At 35.8% G+C, this 20408-nt stretch overlaps 1 protein-coding gene across 5 annotated transcripts in view; it reads right to left on the bottom strand.

Annotated features, from left to right (window-relative positions):
- Nucleotides 1-20408, bottom strand: part of SYNJ1 (synaptojanin 1) — a 75619-nt gene that overhangs the window by 32235 nt on the left and 22976 nt on the right. For 4 of the 5 annotated variants that reach the window (XM_037525022.2, XM_037525024.2, XM_037525026.2 and 1 more), the window contains exons 7-13: nucleotides 15491-15552; nucleotides 14401-14497; nucleotides 12820-12989; nucleotides 11740-11821; nucleotides 8814-8966; nucleotides 6472-6637; nucleotides 983-1174 (exon numbers count right to left, since the gene is read on the bottom strand). In XM_037525022.2, the coding sequence (XP_037380919.1) occupies nucleotides 983-1174; nucleotides 6472-6637; nucleotides 8814-8966; nucleotides 11740-11821; nucleotides 12820-12989; nucleotides 14401-14497; nucleotides 15491-15552 (922 nt within the window). The remainder of the gene's footprint in view (nucleotides 1-982; nucleotides 1175-6471; nucleotides 6638-8813; nucleotides 8967-11739; nucleotides 11822-12819; nucleotides 12990-14400; nucleotides 14498-15490; nucleotides 15553-20408) is intronic. The other variant, XM_037525023.2, reaches the window with a different exon arrangement.

The following is a 20408-nucleotide window of genomic DNA, read 5'->3' as shown; positions in this document are numbered from 1 at the left end:
TTGCACAGCCTCGGGCAGGCCACTTCCCTTCTGTGTCTCAGTTTTCTCATCTTTGAAATTGGACAATAGCATCTGTGCAGTAGGTCTGCTATGAGGATTAAATGAATGTAAATAAATATGAAGTACTTAGAATTGTATTAGCTATTAGTAATAATAGTAATTACAGCCACAATTCCAAACTAGCATCAGTCTAAGTGAAAAGGGGCATTTTAATGAAACTTTGAGAAAAATCCCAGGGTTTAACATGACTAAAGGGAAGTAAGAAGTAAAATTTGTATCTCACACTATTTCCTATGTATGTCACCTTCACATACACTAATTGACAAGTGCACACCATTCTGAAAAGGAATTAAAGCTGAATTTAAAAAAAAAAAGCGGCAGCCTCAAATTCATGATTCCAATCAAAATCTTAATGAAAGCATCCTCAGCTTAACGCCTGGTTCTGATTAGTAACAGCATGATGGCAGAGTACCCAAACTGAATGACAATCAAGTTCCTCACAGTGATAAGCTAGACCTGTTAAATTACAGACCAACAAATGTAGGTTTTGTGAGAACGCTCAGCATCCACTCTGAATGTTCTTAGTGACCAGACTGAGGACTAGATTTGAAAAATGGAACATACGAGGTTTGAAAATGAAACTGAAATTATCAATTACATAATAAGCTTGCCTTGTTCCAATTTAAAACCATAAGACTAGTTTTTCTTCTATATTGGTATGCCTTTAAAGATACCTGTTTATATATGTACCAAATCAAGTATCAAAGAAGAAATTTTTTTAAACTTTTTTAATAAAGGAAAATAAAGGTCTAGGAATTAAAAAGAGATAAGACATTAACAGAGTTTATAAAAATGTTGGTCTTAGTTTTTACAAATCCAAATTTCTTTTATATAAAAATGCATATTGTGAAGTGCTATAGTTGTTTTCTAGATCAGTGAGTCATAGTTTATATTAATTGAATCCATACTATAAAAAGCCAACCTTGAAACTCCTGGATGCCAGCTAACTTGGGTGCATCAAGAAGCCAGTCAGTGAGAGTCTGATTCCTAAAAGCTATGCTGCGGAACTGCTTCCCTCCGTTCACATTCCATGTTCCGACACACACTCGGATTTTCTTGGGCTTCGAATACTTGTAGAAATTCTCACACATGTTCTTTAGAACTTTAGAAGATGCTAATCAAAACCAAGACACAAAAGAATTTTAGCATTAAACCATATAGTTCTCATAACTGAGAAAAATGTGTGGAAGTACAATTATCATAAGACAAAACAAGCATAATGTACATGCACAGGCACAGATAGAGATCAGCCTTGAAAGCCCAGCACAATGCAATTAACCTACAGCAATTTTTTTTAAGAACATTAAATGCAATAGTCAAAGTAATAAGAGCTATTACAAAGCTATTACAGCAACATAAATCATGCAGAAAAAACAGTTCTGTTTTGATGAAAGAGCACATTATTTTATAATATACAAAATTAGAAACTGATTTTAGGACTACAGCAATTGCCTTTCATATGACTTTCACGTGGAGGCTGATAAAAATATAAATTTTATTTTCCCCCCAAAACATTTAATTGGAGATTACATTTAAGATTCTAACTACTAATAGGTGGTTTGATGAATAATGGCTCCTTGACAAATGTAAATTATGGACAATAATGATATGTCAGAGATTGAAGTCATTACTAAATGCTTGCCATCTTGCTCAGAGCAGAAGCCAAACTCCTTAACAATGGTCTACAAGGCACTGAACAATCTGCCCTTGCCCTTCTGTCCTCATCTGCTACCTACCCCTTCCCTGTTCAATCTTACTCAGCCATTGGTTTCCCTACTATTTCAAAAAGATTCTAGGGCTGTTCCCAGCACAGGGCCTTTGCACTGGCTGTTCCACTTGTTGCAACACTTGCTTCCTTACCTCTTTCAGGTTTTTGCTTTCCCAGAGACCACCTTATTCAAAGTTTCATTCTGTCCCAAACCTTCCATGTTCCATTGTTGCTTTATTTCTTTCTATAGAATTTATTGCCAATTCCAAATTATGTACTTTATTTATTCATTCTGTGACTATCTCTCTCCCATCATAAGACTGGAGCTCCATGAAAGCAGAATTTTATTTACTGCATTCTCTCTACTGACTAGAAGAGTACCTGGGGCATAGTAAGTACTCACTAAATAATTGATGAATGAATGCTCAATAATTTTGAACCCTAAATCTTCTTCCTGCAATAATTTCTGACAAACACCTGCCTTTCTTCCTTCTAAACCACATTTTATTTTGCTTAAGTTAAATTCTTGGCACTTAAATTAGATAGAAGCTTAACAGGACCTCAAAATAAAAACAGATACTATGTACTTAATTGGCAGTTAACTAGTAAGAAGAAAAGGATATCAGAATGATACTCTCACCTTTTACTACATGATCTTAGTTTATATTTATTATAGTTATTATTTTATGACAATAAGATACGACAATTTTAAAAGAACGAGAGTAAAAATTAGGGCAAAACTATCTCAGTATTATAATGAAAATAGTTTTGAGTTGTGAATCCCCTGAAAGAACTGTGATTTAGATGCTAAACTGTGTTCCCGGAGATAGACACGCCAAGTTCTAATCCTCTTGTAATTTAATTTATTTGTATAGAGGCGTCAGGTGGTGATGAAAACAGATTATTCGTTCTGGCCTGCAGGTAAGGTTAATTAAAAGTTGGCTGTTCCCACGTAAAGAATTACTCTCCATCACTATGGTTTATTACTGGCCTTTCTAACTGAAGTCACTGTCATTGTTATGACTATGATAGCAGCTTCTGCATTCCCTTCTACATCAAAATCCAAGCTCTATGATTGAGCAGTTTAAAATATTCAGCAAAAAAAAATGAACTGTGTGAACAAAAACATGTTGCCATGTTATATGAAATAGGAAACTCTGTATTTAAATGGAATGAAAAGTTACAAAAATTCTTTTCTTATTATTAACTAGTAGGCATCTTAATATGCAGAAAAAAAGTAGTAAGTCTATGTTCAAATAGATGTCAATCCTAAATACCTCATTTCAGAAAACTGACTTCATCATTCAAAATATACCCAAATGCCCCTTCTACCTCCATCCTTCTCAAAACAACAATAAACAGTTATCTACCACATAACTAAGTAGAACAAATGTTGAGTGATTTCCAGTCTTAGTGAAGGGAAATAAATAAATTTTTTTCAGCTAAACTTCTGGCAATAGCATAGCTTATGCTTTTTTGCCACAACTTCATGTTTAAAGTCAAGATCACAGACCTTTTCCCAGGAATGAAGCCATGAGATTCTACGAACAGGAAGGGCAAGATAAACAGTGACCTTTAGATCTTACATGCTTAACTCTTCTAACTTTATGAGCATCTTAATGCTTTTAAGAAGATTTCAGATTGTATTTTAGTTCACATATTATAGTCATGGAAAATATTTCATCCACAATGAGAAAGTGAAAATGCCTTTAAATATTATTGAGTAGTGATAATATCACAAAATACTATGCAACTAAGCCAAAATAAGTCACTGTTTTTTTCCCCATTAGCCTGTTTAAAGTATAATACTAGTAACATTTGTTCAATAAAATATAAAAGTGAAATTAACACTAGATAAATTATATTTAATTGGAGTTACGCATTTACTAGAGGAAGACAAAGAGCGCTGCATATTTTCTTCTAAGTGAAGTTGTTTGTTTGCTTAACTTCACATTTTTTCCTCAAATAAAACAAGGACTCAATTATCCTGTTAGAATCTGAGGGCAAAATAAGATTTCCATTTATATGACTTTATTGATTTACAATATCAACTTTAGAAAAATAATGAAAAAGTTTTTTTCTTTTTTGTAGGTTGATTTTCTATACTGTACCTGACTGTAATGTCTGTTCAGATACTATGGATGCATCAAGAAGGAAACAAAGAATCATTAGTAAAACATCAAGTTACAGTTAAAACCTACAGTGTTACCACAAAACATTATAAGATGGCCTCTCTTTGTTCTTTCAAAGTCAATACGATGAATTTATTTTTATTGATGGCTACAGGGCACCAAAGATGAAAAATAAGTGACAATCACTGATGCAAAGCCTCTCCATCCAAGAAAAACCCTACAGTGACTCAATGATGTCCAGAATTTCACGATCCCAAGGTTCCAGGCCTGCTTTTCATGCTACTTCTATGACTGACTTGAGTGTTGAGTGTGTGTGTGTGTGTGTGTGTGTGTGTGTGTGTACGTGCACATACGTGCGCACATACACAAAGATGTAAGGGGGAATATAAATATGAAAACTCAAGAGACTGGAGGCTATTGAACATATGAAAGATACTGTCCTATCATGTACCTTCTAGTAATCTCTCTGTGACTTACCATTTGGTGAGTACCATCAGTTCAGTCATGACAAAACATATGTTAAAAATAAAATCACTGGGGCCTCCCCGGTGGCGCAGCAGTTGAGCACCGGGTTGCGAAGCTGCCCGCAGCCTATGCAGCGCCAGTTCGATCCCCAGCTGCCCCCGGCCACCGGAGGAGGGTCCCACATGGCGTGCAGACCTCTCCTGCCGCCCGCTGCTCCCCTCAGCAGTGTACTTCAGTCCTTCTGCCTGCTCTGCTCCCCGCTCTGGCTCTGGTGAATTCTCTCACCCTCCTGCGCTTCTGACTGTACCCAGTGCTTGTATAAATAAATAAATAAAAATAAAAAAATAAATAAATAAATAAATAAATAAAATCACTAAGCTATGTATAACTGTGTAAATTCCCAGGGCATATGGGAAAAAATAGTTAGGGCACAACACTCAAAAATTTCTGCTGTGACTCACCAAACAGCAGCACAGTTTAACACACATTAAATGGTTAAGAAGTGCTTGAATGTTCCTTAAATATAGCACTTCACCTTAAAAAGATCTAAGTTAGCTTGTAGAAATGGCTATCAGGATGGCGGCAGTTTGTGAATGACAGTGGCTTGGGAATGACGAAAGATTCTCTGAAATGGGACGGAAAGTTTTAACAGAAGGTGTGGACAGGTGTGGCACAGCTGGTGACGGAGGAGGAGAGATGTCTGCGTGTGTGCATATGTGTATGTATGTGGTATGTGTACCCACCCCAGTTCTGCAGGGTGCAGTTTTCTGTGTAGATTGAGTGTTATTGCTGGCAGAGTCATGTATAAACTAAAGTAGAACTGGTATTATGTTCAATGTTCCCTAAGATAGCATTCATTTTGGAATAAACTCCCATTCTCAGAACAAGTTACAGCATTGACACTACTGTTTTATTTGGCGTATGTTACTAACAGATTTAAAATGTGAAAACTATAAAACTGATGATTAAGTTTGGGAATTCTTAGGTTTCTTTCTTCTTCAGTTGCTTACTTTCAATTATGGCTTAATAATACCTCCATGTCAAAGTGGGCACAAGTGGAAAGAGGTGATAGGATGCAAACCAGTCAAATCACTACTGTTGGAAGCCAGAAGAAAGCTTGAAGTGACAAGTTGTAGCTAAGATTGGATCTTGGTTTTTAGAGCTTTGGTAGGGCTCAGTCCCCCAACCTACTTATAGATCCCAGGGAAGCTGACTGCAACTGACTACCTTCACCGCCATGTGGAATTCAGAAAGATTCCATGATGACCTAATTGGTCACATAATTGTCCAAGAGTACATTACTTGATGAGGAACAATTTCTCCTTCTTGAACAGGGAAAACTGAAAGGTCTGGTTTGGGGATAACAAGAAATTAAAATGTTCAGGGTGATGAAAAGTCAAAATAGAAAAAAAATAGAATTAAGGAAATCTTATTTATTGAGCTATATATAATGACTGTTAAGTTTTTCCATCATGCATAATACTACTTACATATGCTTAACCAATATGAGCTCGAATTGCTTTGATTTTAATAGCTGATATGCTTAAAGACAAAAAGCTGCCCTGAAAGCTGTATATTTATATCAAATATTAAAATATGGAATAGTGAGCATCTAATAATAAGCAATATTTAAAATTATTAATTAATATGATTTAGTGTTTCTTCGAACAACAGCAACTAAAAAGATGACATTATAAAAGCTTTTGGGGTAGCAATTAGCAAAATAAGCAATACTGGTATTGCTTTTTCAACAAAGCATTTGTTTACTACATAATTAGGTTGTTGAATGTTCTATTAAAAGTACTCGCTGAATATTCTATGAAACCCTGCCTTATGTAGTCAGCAATACTTAAACAATTTACCTCCTCAATAAAAAGATTAAAAAAGAATACATGCATGAGCCTCTGTTTATGACTCAATACCACTGATGGTATAAACATTTTAAATATACAATTTTTAAAAATTACAACCATATGAAATTCCTTCCAAATTATATTAATCAACTCAATCTAAACTTTATGCAATAAAGCTTACATTTACCTCTTAGACTTTTAGAAGGATTATAAACAGTATAAACTAAGTAAAATATAAAGTAAGCACACATACCACGCAAACTTCCAGTAGTTAAAAGTGCCCGAGCTTTGTCAGCTAAGTCACTGTTTAGAGTGTTTCCCAGGAGCAGAACATCAATGGCCTCTTGCTTGGAGCTGTCAAAGAAGTTATTCTGAATTGTTCTGGTAACAGAACGTGCACCATCTTTCAACTTTCCAGCCTGTTGGGGAAGGAAGGAGCAAGGATTTTCATTCTAAATATTGTTGATTTTACCCAGTGGGCATTTTGAAACTTGAAATCAGTTTTATATGATTTTACTATAATATAAAGAACCCAATACTTCCATTTTTAATATTTAACCATCTCATTAAAATGACTCAAGATGCCACTGTTCCTTTTCATCTTTTAGATAACAGCTGTGCACAAATGATGGAAAAAGCTCAGTCTCACAACTGCACCCAATAATGACACCCAGAGCAGTAAATGTGGAAAACTGTTTACTATAACGAAAATAAATGGAGGGAATTTTATTTAAAGCAAGGAAATTACTTTCTTACATCCTAACTTACAGACTTGGGATGAGATAGGGAGAAGCAGGGGAGAAAAAGAAGGATACACTATACTTATGTGTTCTTAGAAAAACTTCAAAGTACATAGCAGGAAAATGCTCCCCAATAACTTTTATTAGTCAAAACTAAAAGAATGAAAGGCTAGTGTAAAAAAAATTTCAAATTACAGTTCATAAATATTACATGTAAACTACAGTTTATTTATTTTAAGCCATTTTATTGTCTACGTAAAAATAATAAACATGCCAATTCCTACAGTAAGTTAATTATAACCTTTATGAATACTTATTTTCCTTAGGCATGTTAGTTACCATAAAGATTTATTCTGATTTTACAGATTTGGATGATTGTTTTAAAAAACTCTTTTAGAAAAAAACTTTGATTTGTAATATGTATTTTTTTATTCCTTTAACTTAAGGCTTAAAATGTTATTTCCTTCCATATAATAATATAGACAAATGACATTTGAAAAGACACTCACCATTCACATATCAGGCAATTAATCAAAAGGAACCCAGAGAAAGGAAAAGAAAGAGCAGTTCAGAAGTTAGATTTTAGTTCAATTCAGATTAGTAGATGTAATAATACAAAATTTCATTATGTATTACATAAGAGAGACCAAAGACCACTGAAAATATATGCAACCTCTGACATGTATTGTCTTAGTCACCATTAAAACAAAAAGGTAAAAGAACATAAAAATATTTTAAGCAGTGGTTCTAGAAAATAAGGTTTTAACAGCAAGAATTAGGTTTGCTATTTAGTTTAACAATTAAGTTTGCTATTAAGTTTAACAATTTCAGGCTTTTAAAAATAGGGACCATTTTAGAAGTAAGTATTTGTATATGTCAATACAAGTTGTTTCTATGTGATGAACAAAAGAAATTCTGCAGGTAAGATCAATACTTCTGAAAGGATGCATAGCAGTTTATGAGACAGGAAAGAGGAAGAAGATTTGGAAATTAAAAGAAGACCTAGATATAATTATCACTATACTAAAGAGGCTGAATAGGAACTGTGAAAGTGTTGTTCCTTCTGTTCCTGTGGTGATTTCAGGAACTGCAGAGAATTGAAACGTTAATAAATTCAATTAAAGCCAGAAGCCTTAAAAAGTCAATATTTAAATGTATAAAATAATGAAAAGATATTATGCATGCTTTCAAAGTCCCTCAATAAGGGCCAAAGACTAGATCAGAAAGCATTCTATAGATAGTATCAGCAATTAAAAAGTTAAGTTTGAAGTACAAAATTGTAAGTACATATCTCACATTTTTTTTTTGCACATTTTGATAGCCTCCTTCTCAGGGTAATATAAGGAAAAGAATAAAAACTTAACATTCAAGCCCTAATACTGTAGCTTTCATAGTTGGTATTGAATACATGGTCCACTGACTTATTTTTCCATCTAGTATATGTCATACATCTATTAAATACTGTGTCAAATGCTGGGGACAATTAAATGACATAGAACCCTTTATGAGGAGGCCTGTAATTTTAAAAAACACAATATTTATAACCGAATTAAACAATATAAAAAGTAAAACAGATATACAAGGGAAAATCATACACACACACACGCTTAGTGGATTACCACTAAATGATAACATGTCATGAATACACACACCCCACACCCAGGGAAGTAAAACAATTTTGCAGTCAATTGTCAATATCTACTACAGTATCTACTAAGTTAAAGAGGACATGAAAGCACAATAAAACAGAATTCTCAAACAGGTACCTAAAAAATAAATTAAAAAGAGACCACTTAAAATCTTTCTTAAAAGAAGAAACAGAATCTTCTGTGACGTTACATAGCTGTAGACCCACCTTTGCTTTTCCTTCCAGGGCACCAGTGCCTGCATATATCTTACTGATCGAGTCACCATTCACAGACCACATTGACCGAAACACTTCTTGAAAACGGGTCACCAACTGAGGTTTTTCAGCTAAGCCCAGAGCTTCCAACTGTTTAGCTAGCATCTGTAATAGTAAAACAGAAACTGCCTTCAGTACATTTACTACATCAATTATGATTTTACTTTTTAAGAACTACAAGAACCAAACCAAATATTTACTTATAAGACTATCAGGAGCTGTATTCTGACAACGTAAGTTTATTAGGTTATCTGTGTTATTTCCCACCATTTCAATTTTGAAACTAAGTATCAAATTAATGAATCTTACAAATAACTTAATAATCCCTTGCAGCAATAAGAACTTCTTTCTGTTTAAACAATAAAATTAATCTTATTAAATATCCCTATAAATCAGATTACTCATTTAACTAGAAGAACGAATTACTCAGCAAAATGTATAGTAGGAGGAAAAAAATAATAAAAATTACCTAGTTTATCTAAATATATATAGATAATATTCTCTAATTTGGTTCTATACATTTGAGTATTTATGGTGAAGCAATTATGAGAAAAGTAGAGTTGTTCTTGAATTGTCAGAACAAAAAAAGGCCATATATCTAAATATACAACTTTTATGCATAAAATCTATATTGATAAGACATACAGGGAAAATGAGAAAGAACAGAGAATGCAAGGAATATAAGAATCTTTGGGCCACCACAATGACTCCATTACAGATAAAGTGCTTAGAAAAATTATTCGTCTTTAGAGTCAAAGCAATGTATAATTTTTTTATCAAGTCTATTTCTCTTCGAATCCAGTCATAATTTATGTCTTGTGGTTTTACTTAACTCCATCCCATTTGTGTTTATTTCATTTTTTAATTTTTCTCTCTCTGTGTGGCAATTATCTGTATCTATAGATGCATCAAGAACTAAAATAACAGGGGCCTCCCTGGTGGCGCAAGGGGTTTTACACCACACTATGAAGCAAGCTGCAGCCTCTGCAGCATGAGTTTGATCCCTGGATGGCCAGGGAGCAACCCACATGGCACAGCAGACCTCTCCTGTCTCCCCGCTGCTCCCCTCAGCAGTGTGTTTCAGTTTGTCTGTCTATTCTGTTCTCCACTCTGTCTCTAGTGAATTCTCTCACCCCCTGCATCTCTGGCCTGTACCCCAGCTCTGGTATGCATAAATAAATAAATCTTAAAAAAAAAAGGGGGGGGGTCTTCCCGGTGGTGCAGCGGTTGAGCGCTGGGTTGCGAAGCTGCCCGCAGCCTCTGCAGCACTGGTTCGATTACCGGCCTCCAGGCGAGGGTCCCACATGGCGCGCAGACCCCTCCTGCCGCCCGCTGCTCCCCTCAGCAGTGTACTTTGGTCCTTCTGCCTGTTCTGCTCCCTGCTCTGGCTCTGGTGAATTCTCTCACCCTCTTGTGCTTCTGACTATACCCAGTGCTTGTATAAATAAATAAATAAATCTTTAAAAAAAAAAAAAAGCTATCATAGAGAATAAATCAAAATAAGTCCCCACAACTTCCTTTATCATTTATACCTCCCTCTCTTTGAAGAGTTGGGCACAACTGGTCTTTGCTACTAATTTAGTTTTACCTAGTTCAGCAGTAAATTTTGAAGCCTGTCAACCAACTAATAGGGAGTTTTCTCCCACCAACTGCCAATTTTGTATAGTCAGATGCTTAATCAACTCCTGAAAACTGACACGTGTCATTCATTTACTGAAGACTTCAAGTATTTCAATAAGCTTACTTTCAGAATCTATGAAAATGTAAAAGACCGCTTAAAAAAGACTTGGAATAAGTCCAAGACATGTGATTAAAAACCATCCAAATGACCAAATGCCTGCTTTCACTTCTGTTGTCTCTGTTATATTTTCTAAATAAATTGTAATGATAGACCTTAATGACAGATTTCATGACAGGCAAAGCAGCAAATTTATTTAGTTACAAAGAAATTATATTTCTGCAGTATTCTATAAACCATACTTTCATTTTGAGCTAGAAAGAGCCTCAGCTGCAGAGTAATTAACCAATATTCTGGCCAAATTGAAGATCATTAACTAGAGGAAACAGGAAAATATTACTTCCTGCTCCTATTTTTCATAGTGTTTAGAATGACACTAATTGTCCATAGTGCTAAATAAAGACACACCATAGCCCTATGAAGCTAATTATTGCATAAGAAAGTTTAGAAAGCTCAGCACTGCCATAGTTTGCCAAATAGTTTAGACTATGTCTACATTAGACTGAATTTGGTAGATAAGTGGTAAAGAAAAAACCTTTCAGAGAAGTTGAATCTCATTATCTTTTATTCTCACTAACAATGGCATGCTCATCTCAGGTTTTTCAGAGTTATTGATTTGAAATGCCATATAAACTGCAATGGGTACAAGACTGTCAAAAATACAACCCTGTAATACTGTACATGTGAAAACAGATCCTTCCCAATTCCTAAGAGACTTTTAAAAGACAATGCAGAGCATGAAGGTCACGTACATACACACACACGTACAATTTTTCTTCTAAAATATAACCAAAAGATTGCTTCTTGGCCTTTTGGCTAAGATCAAGTGTAAAATATAACGAAAAGAAGCAATTATTGGAATAGCATAAACAGAGGTTTTTTAAAAGGGAAATTTAAGGAACAGTAGCAGGAAATAGCTACCTAAAGAGAGAACTTTGAACAGGTAATGGAAACTTTAAATGAAAAGGGAATGCCCCCTCCCCTCTCCCCCCAAAAAACACTAGAAGAGAAGCAGAGCTCATCTTTAATGAAGCATAATTTTATTCTGTGAAAACAAATGAGAAACAATATTACAAAAACTCTAAAGGAGGCATCATTTGATACAAGTCTCCTACACATAAATTTTGATTTTTGTTTTACCTCTAAGCCAAAGAAAGCCTGCACACTATTTGTTCTGTCAAGACAATCCAAGCAGTTTGTTCTAACTGTACCACTCTGGCATCTGTAACAAATTCAGTAAAGTCAAACAGAAACAACAGTGAGAAAAACTAAGGTGATTAAAATGTAGCATCCGTTTACTATCCCCAACATTTTACTATTTACAACATTTTCTATTACAATTAGCAAGCCCACAAAAAAGATGAAAATGTTTTGCAGTGAACATCCAAATACCCACCATCTAGACTCTACAACTGTTACTATTTTCCCCCATATATTCTTTAGCACATATCTATCTACTCATTCATACCCACTTATTTTTAACTAGGTTTATTACCTCATAGTTCTTTGCACACAAAATATAATCAAATATTTATGGAAAGAATTTTAAGCATTTAAGATCTGTTATCTCTATTAAATACTCTATAAAATGGCTATGACATTTGTACTAAATACTGTACAAACTGAAAAAACTAAAAATTTGACCTTCCTCTATTAGTTTACCTCAACTTATATTCTGAACTTAAAATTTTCAGTACTTTTCTCCTGTATGTCCTAAGCAAAACCTGAAGATTTAAGTTATAGTAAAGCAGACTACCAATGCATTTTAATGTATCTGCACTTAACAGTCCTGACTGAGGTCAAGACATATTAAAATACTAGTTTTATGAGAGATGTGAAATAGTCTCATAGATATCAAAAAGCAAGAGATCTGAAGTCAGATGAATCTTAGCTCAATAACTCCTAGTTATATGCCCTGGGTAATTAATGGCTATGCCTCAATTTCCCAAATGTTAGTGGAGATAATAACAGAATCTCTAACTACAATTGTTTCTGATATATGTACAGGTATACTGCCTAGCCTATATTATGTGCTCAATAATATAAGCTATTTTTTTTGCTGCATTCTAAAGAAAGAAAAACAAAACAATATCAAGTATCATAAAGATAATTCATTTAACTATAAATGTCAAATTGAAGAAATTTAACCATTCAATATTAAGAATAACCTTTAAATTACAGCAAAGTTCTAGTTTAAAAAAAGAGACATAGCAGTCAAACCTTTGAACTTCACTTCCATTGAAATAAAAAAATCCATAATCTAGAAACTTCTGGACTTGTGGCTTAAGAATGCTATGTAATTTTTCTGCCTTCCCTCCTTTAACCATTTGATGATAGTCAAAATTCACCATCTGGATATCAGTGGCATGTTCAGAAGCTTTCAAATGACTCTGCAAGTAAGAAGCCAAATATTCATCTAAATGTCATGTTATGTTAAATGTTAAAATATAATCTGATCAATGTAATGTTCTGAATGGAACCTTACGATTTAAATTAAAACCTCAGCATGATCCCCTGGATTCTTAATCTTGCAAAGTTCTCACCCATATTGGCAGTAAAACAGAAAATTATCTCCTGATGTCCAATGGTATCTTTTTCATTAAAATCCTATTTGCTGGGCCTCCTTAGTGGCACAAGGGATTAAGCGTCAGCACTATGAAGCAATCCATAGCAGTATGATACCCGCCCAGGGAGGTGACCCACATGGTGCAGCAGACCTCTCCTGACTTGCCCACTGCTCCCCTCAGCAGTGTATTTCAGTCAATCCACCTGTTCTGCTCCCCACTCTGTCTCTGGTGAATCCTCTCCGCGCTGCCCCCACACCTCTGGCCTACACCCCATTTCTTGTGTGCATAAATAAATAAATCTTTAAAAAAACCCACAAAAATCCTATATGCTAACCCTGAGAGGTTAGGTGACATGATTCATACCCCAGGACTTAAATATTCTCATCTGGTTTATAAAATGAAAAATTATTTTCCAAACTTCATTTTTTTTTACTATATTTAGTAAATGTTAATATCAATTATAGAATCTCAGAATAAAGTAACAATCTAAGACAGAACATATGAAAGATTAAAATTTTCCTTCTTAAACCTTCATTCAATACATAAAAAGTCACTCTGTAAAGTATGATCTGCTTATAAACAATATTTGTTTCACAAGGTTAAAACAAAATATCCAAATAACTCTAAACTTCATTACCCTGAAGTTTAGAAAATGTTTTCAAATCATTTTGTTTAAGATTATATTCTTATGCAACAGCATAATTTATATTAATTTATTACTAATTCAATAAACATTTATGAAGAATATTTGTTCTTTAGATGTCATTTTCAGCAGTTCTTTTTTATGTGAAATTCTCAAGTTTTCTCTCATCAATACAAGAAGGTCTAGTCTTATATTTGCATGAGCCACCATTTCATAGATTTAAAACAATCACCATGGTTTCTAGGAACTAGGCAAGGCAATGAATAGATGAAAGAGGAAACTGCCTGGTATTTTTCAACCAGTGACAGATGAACATTCTGGGGGGATAAGAGCATTCTACTTCTCTACAACATAAACGAGGCAAGTAGAAAACAGTGTCAAACGCCTTAAAAGCTTTCCATATCCCAGTTTCAGCAACATTACCCTAAACTATTTCCTAAAAGCCTTTGGAGTTAAAGGTACCAACAAGTATCCAATCTTTTTCCAAGAAGAAATTTACTTTCCTAAAGAATTTGATTACAGTAATGTGTTTTTTTACGTATTAATACTATTCTAGATGTCTGTGGGTCCAGAAGAGAAGATCATTCTTACCTGGAAAGCTTTACTTAGCATATGTTCACCTTCCTTAGATCCAAGCAAATTTACTACTATTTGTTTGCCATATAAATTCTTAAGAGTTCTAAAATGCCTGTTAAAGAAAGAATATAAGCAAATGTCAAATGATAAGCCAAAATTTTTTTTCCATAAGAAGAATCCATTATTCAACAGTGGCAGTATTTTAAATTCATAGATTAGCAAAGCTGGATACAAACTGACTCCACATGATCTTGAAGCAGTGAATTTATGAAAACTCAGCTAATGCAATTTCCTCTCTGACTCATCAACGCTGAGACTCCCACCTATGCTGGAGCTGCCAGAGTTGGGCTCTCTTACCACTCTTTGAGGCTGGTGCTAGACAGGCACAAAGCACACAGAGCCATCTGCCCTGGGGGGAAGGTGGCTAGGGCAAGGGTGCAGGGCTGCACCTCATGCATCAGGCAAACCGTGAGATTTAGGGTGACCTCCTTAATGGTTCTAGCCTTACAAAAAACTGGATCTCATTATGAGTCTGTTTTTCTCTCCAGTTTCTGACTCTTCCAGAGGCTCTAGATCAAGGCCATTGAAGGAAATATGACACGGGTCACAGATATGATTAAAAATTTTCTAGATGTCACATTTAAAAAAGTAAAATCAAACAGATAACATTAATTTACATGTATTTTATTTAATCCAATACAGCTAAAATACCATTTCAACATGTAGTCGATGCAAAACAAATATTAAAAAGATATTTAGCTTTTTTTTTTTTTTTGCTTTGTCTTTGAAATTCAGTGAGTACAGTACATGGACTAGTCCCATTTCAAGTGCTCACTAGTTACATGGGGTTGGTGGCTACCATATTGAACCGTGCACCCAAGGATGTGGCCTTAGGCCAAGAGATCAAGCACCACACACCTAGTGCTACCATCCCTAGGAGTGGTACATAATGCTAAGTGCCACTGTTTCTAGTCAAATTAGAAGTCAGGAGAAATTTTATGCAGAACTGAAAAGGCTGAAATGATTCAGTAAATATAATTACAACTAATCTCACTGTTTGACAATATCAAAACTTATAGCACTGTGTGAAAGCAATCAGTCTCACCTATCAAAAGCAGGTGCATTGGCTTCAAATCCCCTTGACATACGGACACGATGAGATCCCACCTAGAACAAGAAATATATGTCTAATCACAACAAAAGCCAGTACATAGACTAAAGACATTCTCTTTTATTTGTGAAACCATGACCTCACACTTGGCAAACTAACAGGGATTTTTATTTATGAAAGATTTTTAAGAGTTCTTTATATAATTACCTGTTTTAAGCTCAAACTGTAAGCCCTATGTAAGTTAACAGATATTATTTCCATTTGGGCAATAAACAAACTGAAATGCAGACAGTGAAATAACCTGTTTTCATAGGTCAATATAACTAATTCCAAATTAGACTCAATTTCCAGAGACCTAAATTCCTATTTCCTCCAGCTATCTACAAGTGCAATGCCTATGTACTGTTTTTCTCTGTTTTGCTGCATAGTCAATGTCTTTGCCCAGAGACCCAATAAATCAAAATTCTTGTTCCTGGAAAAACATGTCCCAAGTCAATATGTCAGTCGTACAAGTACAGTAATAGCACATTTTGCAGAATCAGAAAATTTGGGTTAAGAGAATTAAACAAGAAGGAAAATAAGGCCTCCCTGGTGGCACAGGGGTTAAAGACAGCAATATCAAGCTACTGCAAGCTACTGGAGCATCCACTCGATCCTGGCTGGCCAGGGAGCAACCCACATGGCGCATTAGACTGCTCCTGTCTCTCACCACTGTTCCCCTCAGCAGTGTATTTCAGCAGATTTGCTTGTTCTGCTCCCCACTCTGTCTCTGGTGAATGCTCTCACCCCCTGTACCTCTGGCTTACATCCCAGTTCTTGCATGCATAAATAAATAAATCTTTAAAAGAAAATGTACTAGTAACCATAACTTCTTTTTAAAAAAAGAAGGAAAATATCTACCTATTGTATTTCATTATAGTTTTTCTTTCCTCATATTGGGCAGGGGCAGAGAGATGGGGCAGAATGGAGAAAGCTGAAACAGAAGCCAATATAAAGCTGAGACCAGATTACTTCCCAAGCTTTACTTTCAAACATTTCTCTCTGAGCCTTTGGGATCAAAGTTCCTCAGAATCATTCTTGCTAATCTGTGAACAAACGACTTTATAGGAGGTGTGGGAGGAAAGATGCCAAATCATTATGCAGTTCTACAAATAAAACCAGAAAATAAGTGCCAATGTGCTCATCCAATTCCAAGATTGAATGAACAGTTTTATCATTCATTAATCATTCTCTATTCTGTTCTGGTGAGACAATCTATTTACTCTCATGGTAATCAATAGATTCTCCCTTTAATGCTTTTTCCTTTTAATAAGAAATTGATTTGGCTAATGTCACATCTATAGTCAATTTTATTTTTTAGGGCTTAATAGTCTTTATAAGACTATTATATATGTATTAGACAGATGTAATATATATGCAACTAGCTACATATCATAACTTTCACAACAAAGCAGTGGTTAGACGGGGTTTTATTATTCAATGTTTTTTTTTTATAGAGGCATGTTTTTATTTATTTATTTATTATATTTGTTTATTTGTTTTGTTTATACATGCACTGGGTACAGTCAGAAGCGCGGGAGGGTGAGAGAATTCACCAGAGCCAGAGTGGGGAGCAGAGCAGGCAGAAGGACTGAAGTATACTGCTGAGGGGAGCAGCAGGTGGCAGGAGAGGTCTGCGCACCATGTGGGATCCTCCTCAGGGGGCCGGGGAGCAGCCGGGGATCGTACCGGCGCCGCAGAGGCCGCAGGCAGCTTCGCAACCCAGAGCTCAACCGCTGCGCCACCGGGGAGGCCCCTTATTATTCAATGTTAAAGAAAAAAAGTCCAAATAAAAGAATTGCTATGACAGTTGTGATGAAAGTACACTCCAGAAAGTTGTAAGGCTTTCAATAACCACAAATTTACCCAATTAAAAAAAAGAAGACTTCATCAAAAGATATTTTTTTTTTTTTGTACAATGTTTGCTTTTTTTTTTTTTTAAGATTTATTTTTATTTATTTATGCAAGCACTGGGTACAGTCAGAAGTGCGGGAGGGTGAGAAAATTCACCAGAGCAGGAGCGGGGAGCAGAGCAGGCAGAAGGACCGAGGTACACTGCTGAGGGGAGCAGCGGGCGGCAGGAGAGGTCTGCGCGCCATGTGGGATCCTCCTCCGGTGGCCGGGAAGCAGCCGGGGCCCAGTGCTCTACCGCTGCGCCACCGGGGAGGCCCCAAAAGATATTCTTTAAGAAACATATAGGGCCTCCCCGGTGGCGCAGCGGTTGAGCGCTGGGTTGCGAAGCTGCCCGCGGCCTCTGCCGCTCCGGTTCGATCCCGGGCTGCTCCCCGGCCACTGGAGGAGGGTCCCACATGGCGCGCAGACCTCTCCTGCCGCCCGCTGCTCCCCTCAGCAGTGTACCTCGGTCCTTCTGCCTGTTCTGCTCCTTGCTCTGGCTCTGGTGAATTCTCTCACCCTCCAGCGCTTCTGACTATACCCAGTGCATGTATAAACAAGCAAACAAACAAATAAATAAATAAAACATGCCTCTATTAAAAAAAAACCAAACATATAGTTAAGGTGTTATGGAACATCATTTTCTGACAATATTCCAGATCATAAAGAAATGGGAGTTTAATAAATCTGATAAGCAAAATATATCAACAGTGGAAAGAACATCTAAAATACTAGGAGAAATATTGTTAGAAATCTCTGAGAATCTTTCAGGAAAGAAGAAATTATGAAAACCTTACGCAGGAGGACAGGAGTGGAGACAGAAAAAAGGGACAGTACCAAGGCCTAGGAGAAAGCCGAGGCTGTCACAAGACCACCTGTTGCTGACTCAGGACTGGCTGTTGGATCTACCTCAACATCACTAGGGTAAGTTCCTGTACAACAAAAGTGCTCAAATTTGAGTGGCAGAGAACTTGGTTAAAAATGCAGGTTCCTGGCTTCATTATAAGAGATTCTATTCAGAAGATGGGAAGTGAAGGCCATGAACCTACATTTTAGGATCAGTTCAGATGATTCCTTTAAAATCTTTTCTTTGACAACCCTCAGAAATAATCATCATGGAGAAGAGGGCAGTCAAGGGCCAACCGTCTAAGGATTCTCTGTTAGTGACTTCTGACTTGGAATAGCTCACCAGACAATACTAACTTCTAGAGTCCCCAAAACTGAATTCCAGACCCAAGAAGACACAGGACACCTAGCAACCATTTATAGCCACTCCAAGCCAAATGTCCTTTTTTGTCTTTTATTGGAAAATTAAATTTTAAGACTTAATATTTTTATTTTTGAAAACCAATATCCATTTTTCAGTTAAAATCAATTAAATATTTTATTCCTTTATTACAAACTCTTTCAGAATGGTGGAGAAAATGCTTTGCTGTAAAAGACAGTCATGAAGTAAATCTATTTCTAGTAAAAGAAAGGCTGACTCTGAAACTGCTAAGCTAAATAATTGAGAACTGCTGTCTCAATCCTCAACCCAAGACAATAGGGCAGCTCAGGGACAATTTAGCAGAATTTTTGATTGGTCTCAAGTCTGAAAAGTTACTGTCTCCATCAAGAAACAAGTGACTTAAATATCCATGGTTTTCAGCTCATAATCAAGTGACATTAGCCAGCCAGACTATCTGTATGATCAGACAACAAAGAAGTAGGAAGGAAGTCCCACCCACGGAGGATCCCTCAATGTAACTATTCAGAATCCAGCCTTATCAAATAATCAAACACTGTAGTTCTGAACTTCTTAATAAAATAACACAGGAAGAAGCATAACAGAGGAGGTTAATAGATAAATACATTATCAAAATCTCTTACACAAGCCTGTGTCTGAAACAAAAGCATTCACATTGCTTCAAAACAGGACTTTGGTAATGTTCTTAAAACAGATACTCCAAACCCTTCTCTTATCATGAAAGTTTAGAAGAAGTGGGGTTAGGCTGGAATTTTTTCTCAACAGAAACTCGGAGAGATATATATCTACTTAAATTAACCCTACAGGCCAAAGATCAGACGCATACAATTCAAACTATTCTTGAGAAGAACACAAGAATTTTAGCAAATCAGTACGAGCATTAATCTCTGTTAATTCTTGGAATGTCTTGAGTAAACTGTATTATTAAAAAGATTCAAATGTTCTCCAATTTTTTTCCACAATAACTATCCTAGAATGTAAGAGATCCAACTATGAACTGAAAGGAGGCAAGAATTTCTCCTGTCCATTTTTTCAATATTATAGAATGAGGCACAAAATTGACAGTATATACTGGAAGCCTAAATATACTACTAATACTCTTACTTTATAGACTAAAGATTTTTTTAATAAAGTGCAAAATCACATTCTTATGGATAATACCATATTATGATCTTAATATGAAAAAAATTATTTTAAAGATTATACATTTATATCTTTTTTTTTTTTAAAGATTTACTTCTTTATTTATACAAGCACTGGGTACAGTCAGAAGCGCAGGAGGGTGAGAGAATTCACCAGAGCCAGAGCAAGGAACAGGACAGACTGACGAAATACAATGCTGAGGGGAGCAGAGGGCGCGGCAGGAGAGGTTTGTCGCACCATGTGGGACCCTCACAGTGGTCGGGGATTGAACCATCGCTGCAGTGGCTGTAGGCAGCTTCGCAGCCCAGCGCTCAACCACTGCACCACCATGGGAGGCCCTATACATTTATATCAACAAGACAAATGAAAGTTGTTTTGTTTGATCTCCAGCCAGAGAACATATTCAAGATAACAATAACAGGTCACTAAAAATTAATGAAGTAAAATTTCAGTGGAAGTACATTATTAACAATGATGCTATCCTTTACACAGCACTGACTGCATGCCAGGGATTATTTTAAGTACTTTTCATTTCATCTTTCAAGAAGCTGAGACAGGGCATCCCTGGTGGCACAGGGGTTAAAAGTCTCA

Source organism: Talpa occidentalis, unplaced genomic scaffold, assembly GCF_014898055.3.
Source record: "Talpa occidentalis isolate TD23 unplaced genomic scaffold, MPIMG_talOcc4v2.1 talOcc4.4, whole genome shotgun sequence".
Classification (NCBI taxonomy): Eukaryota; Metazoa; Chordata; class Mammalia; order Eulipotyphla; family Talpidae; genus Talpa; species Talpa occidentalis.
This window is presented reverse-complemented; position numbering and strand designations above follow the sequence as displayed.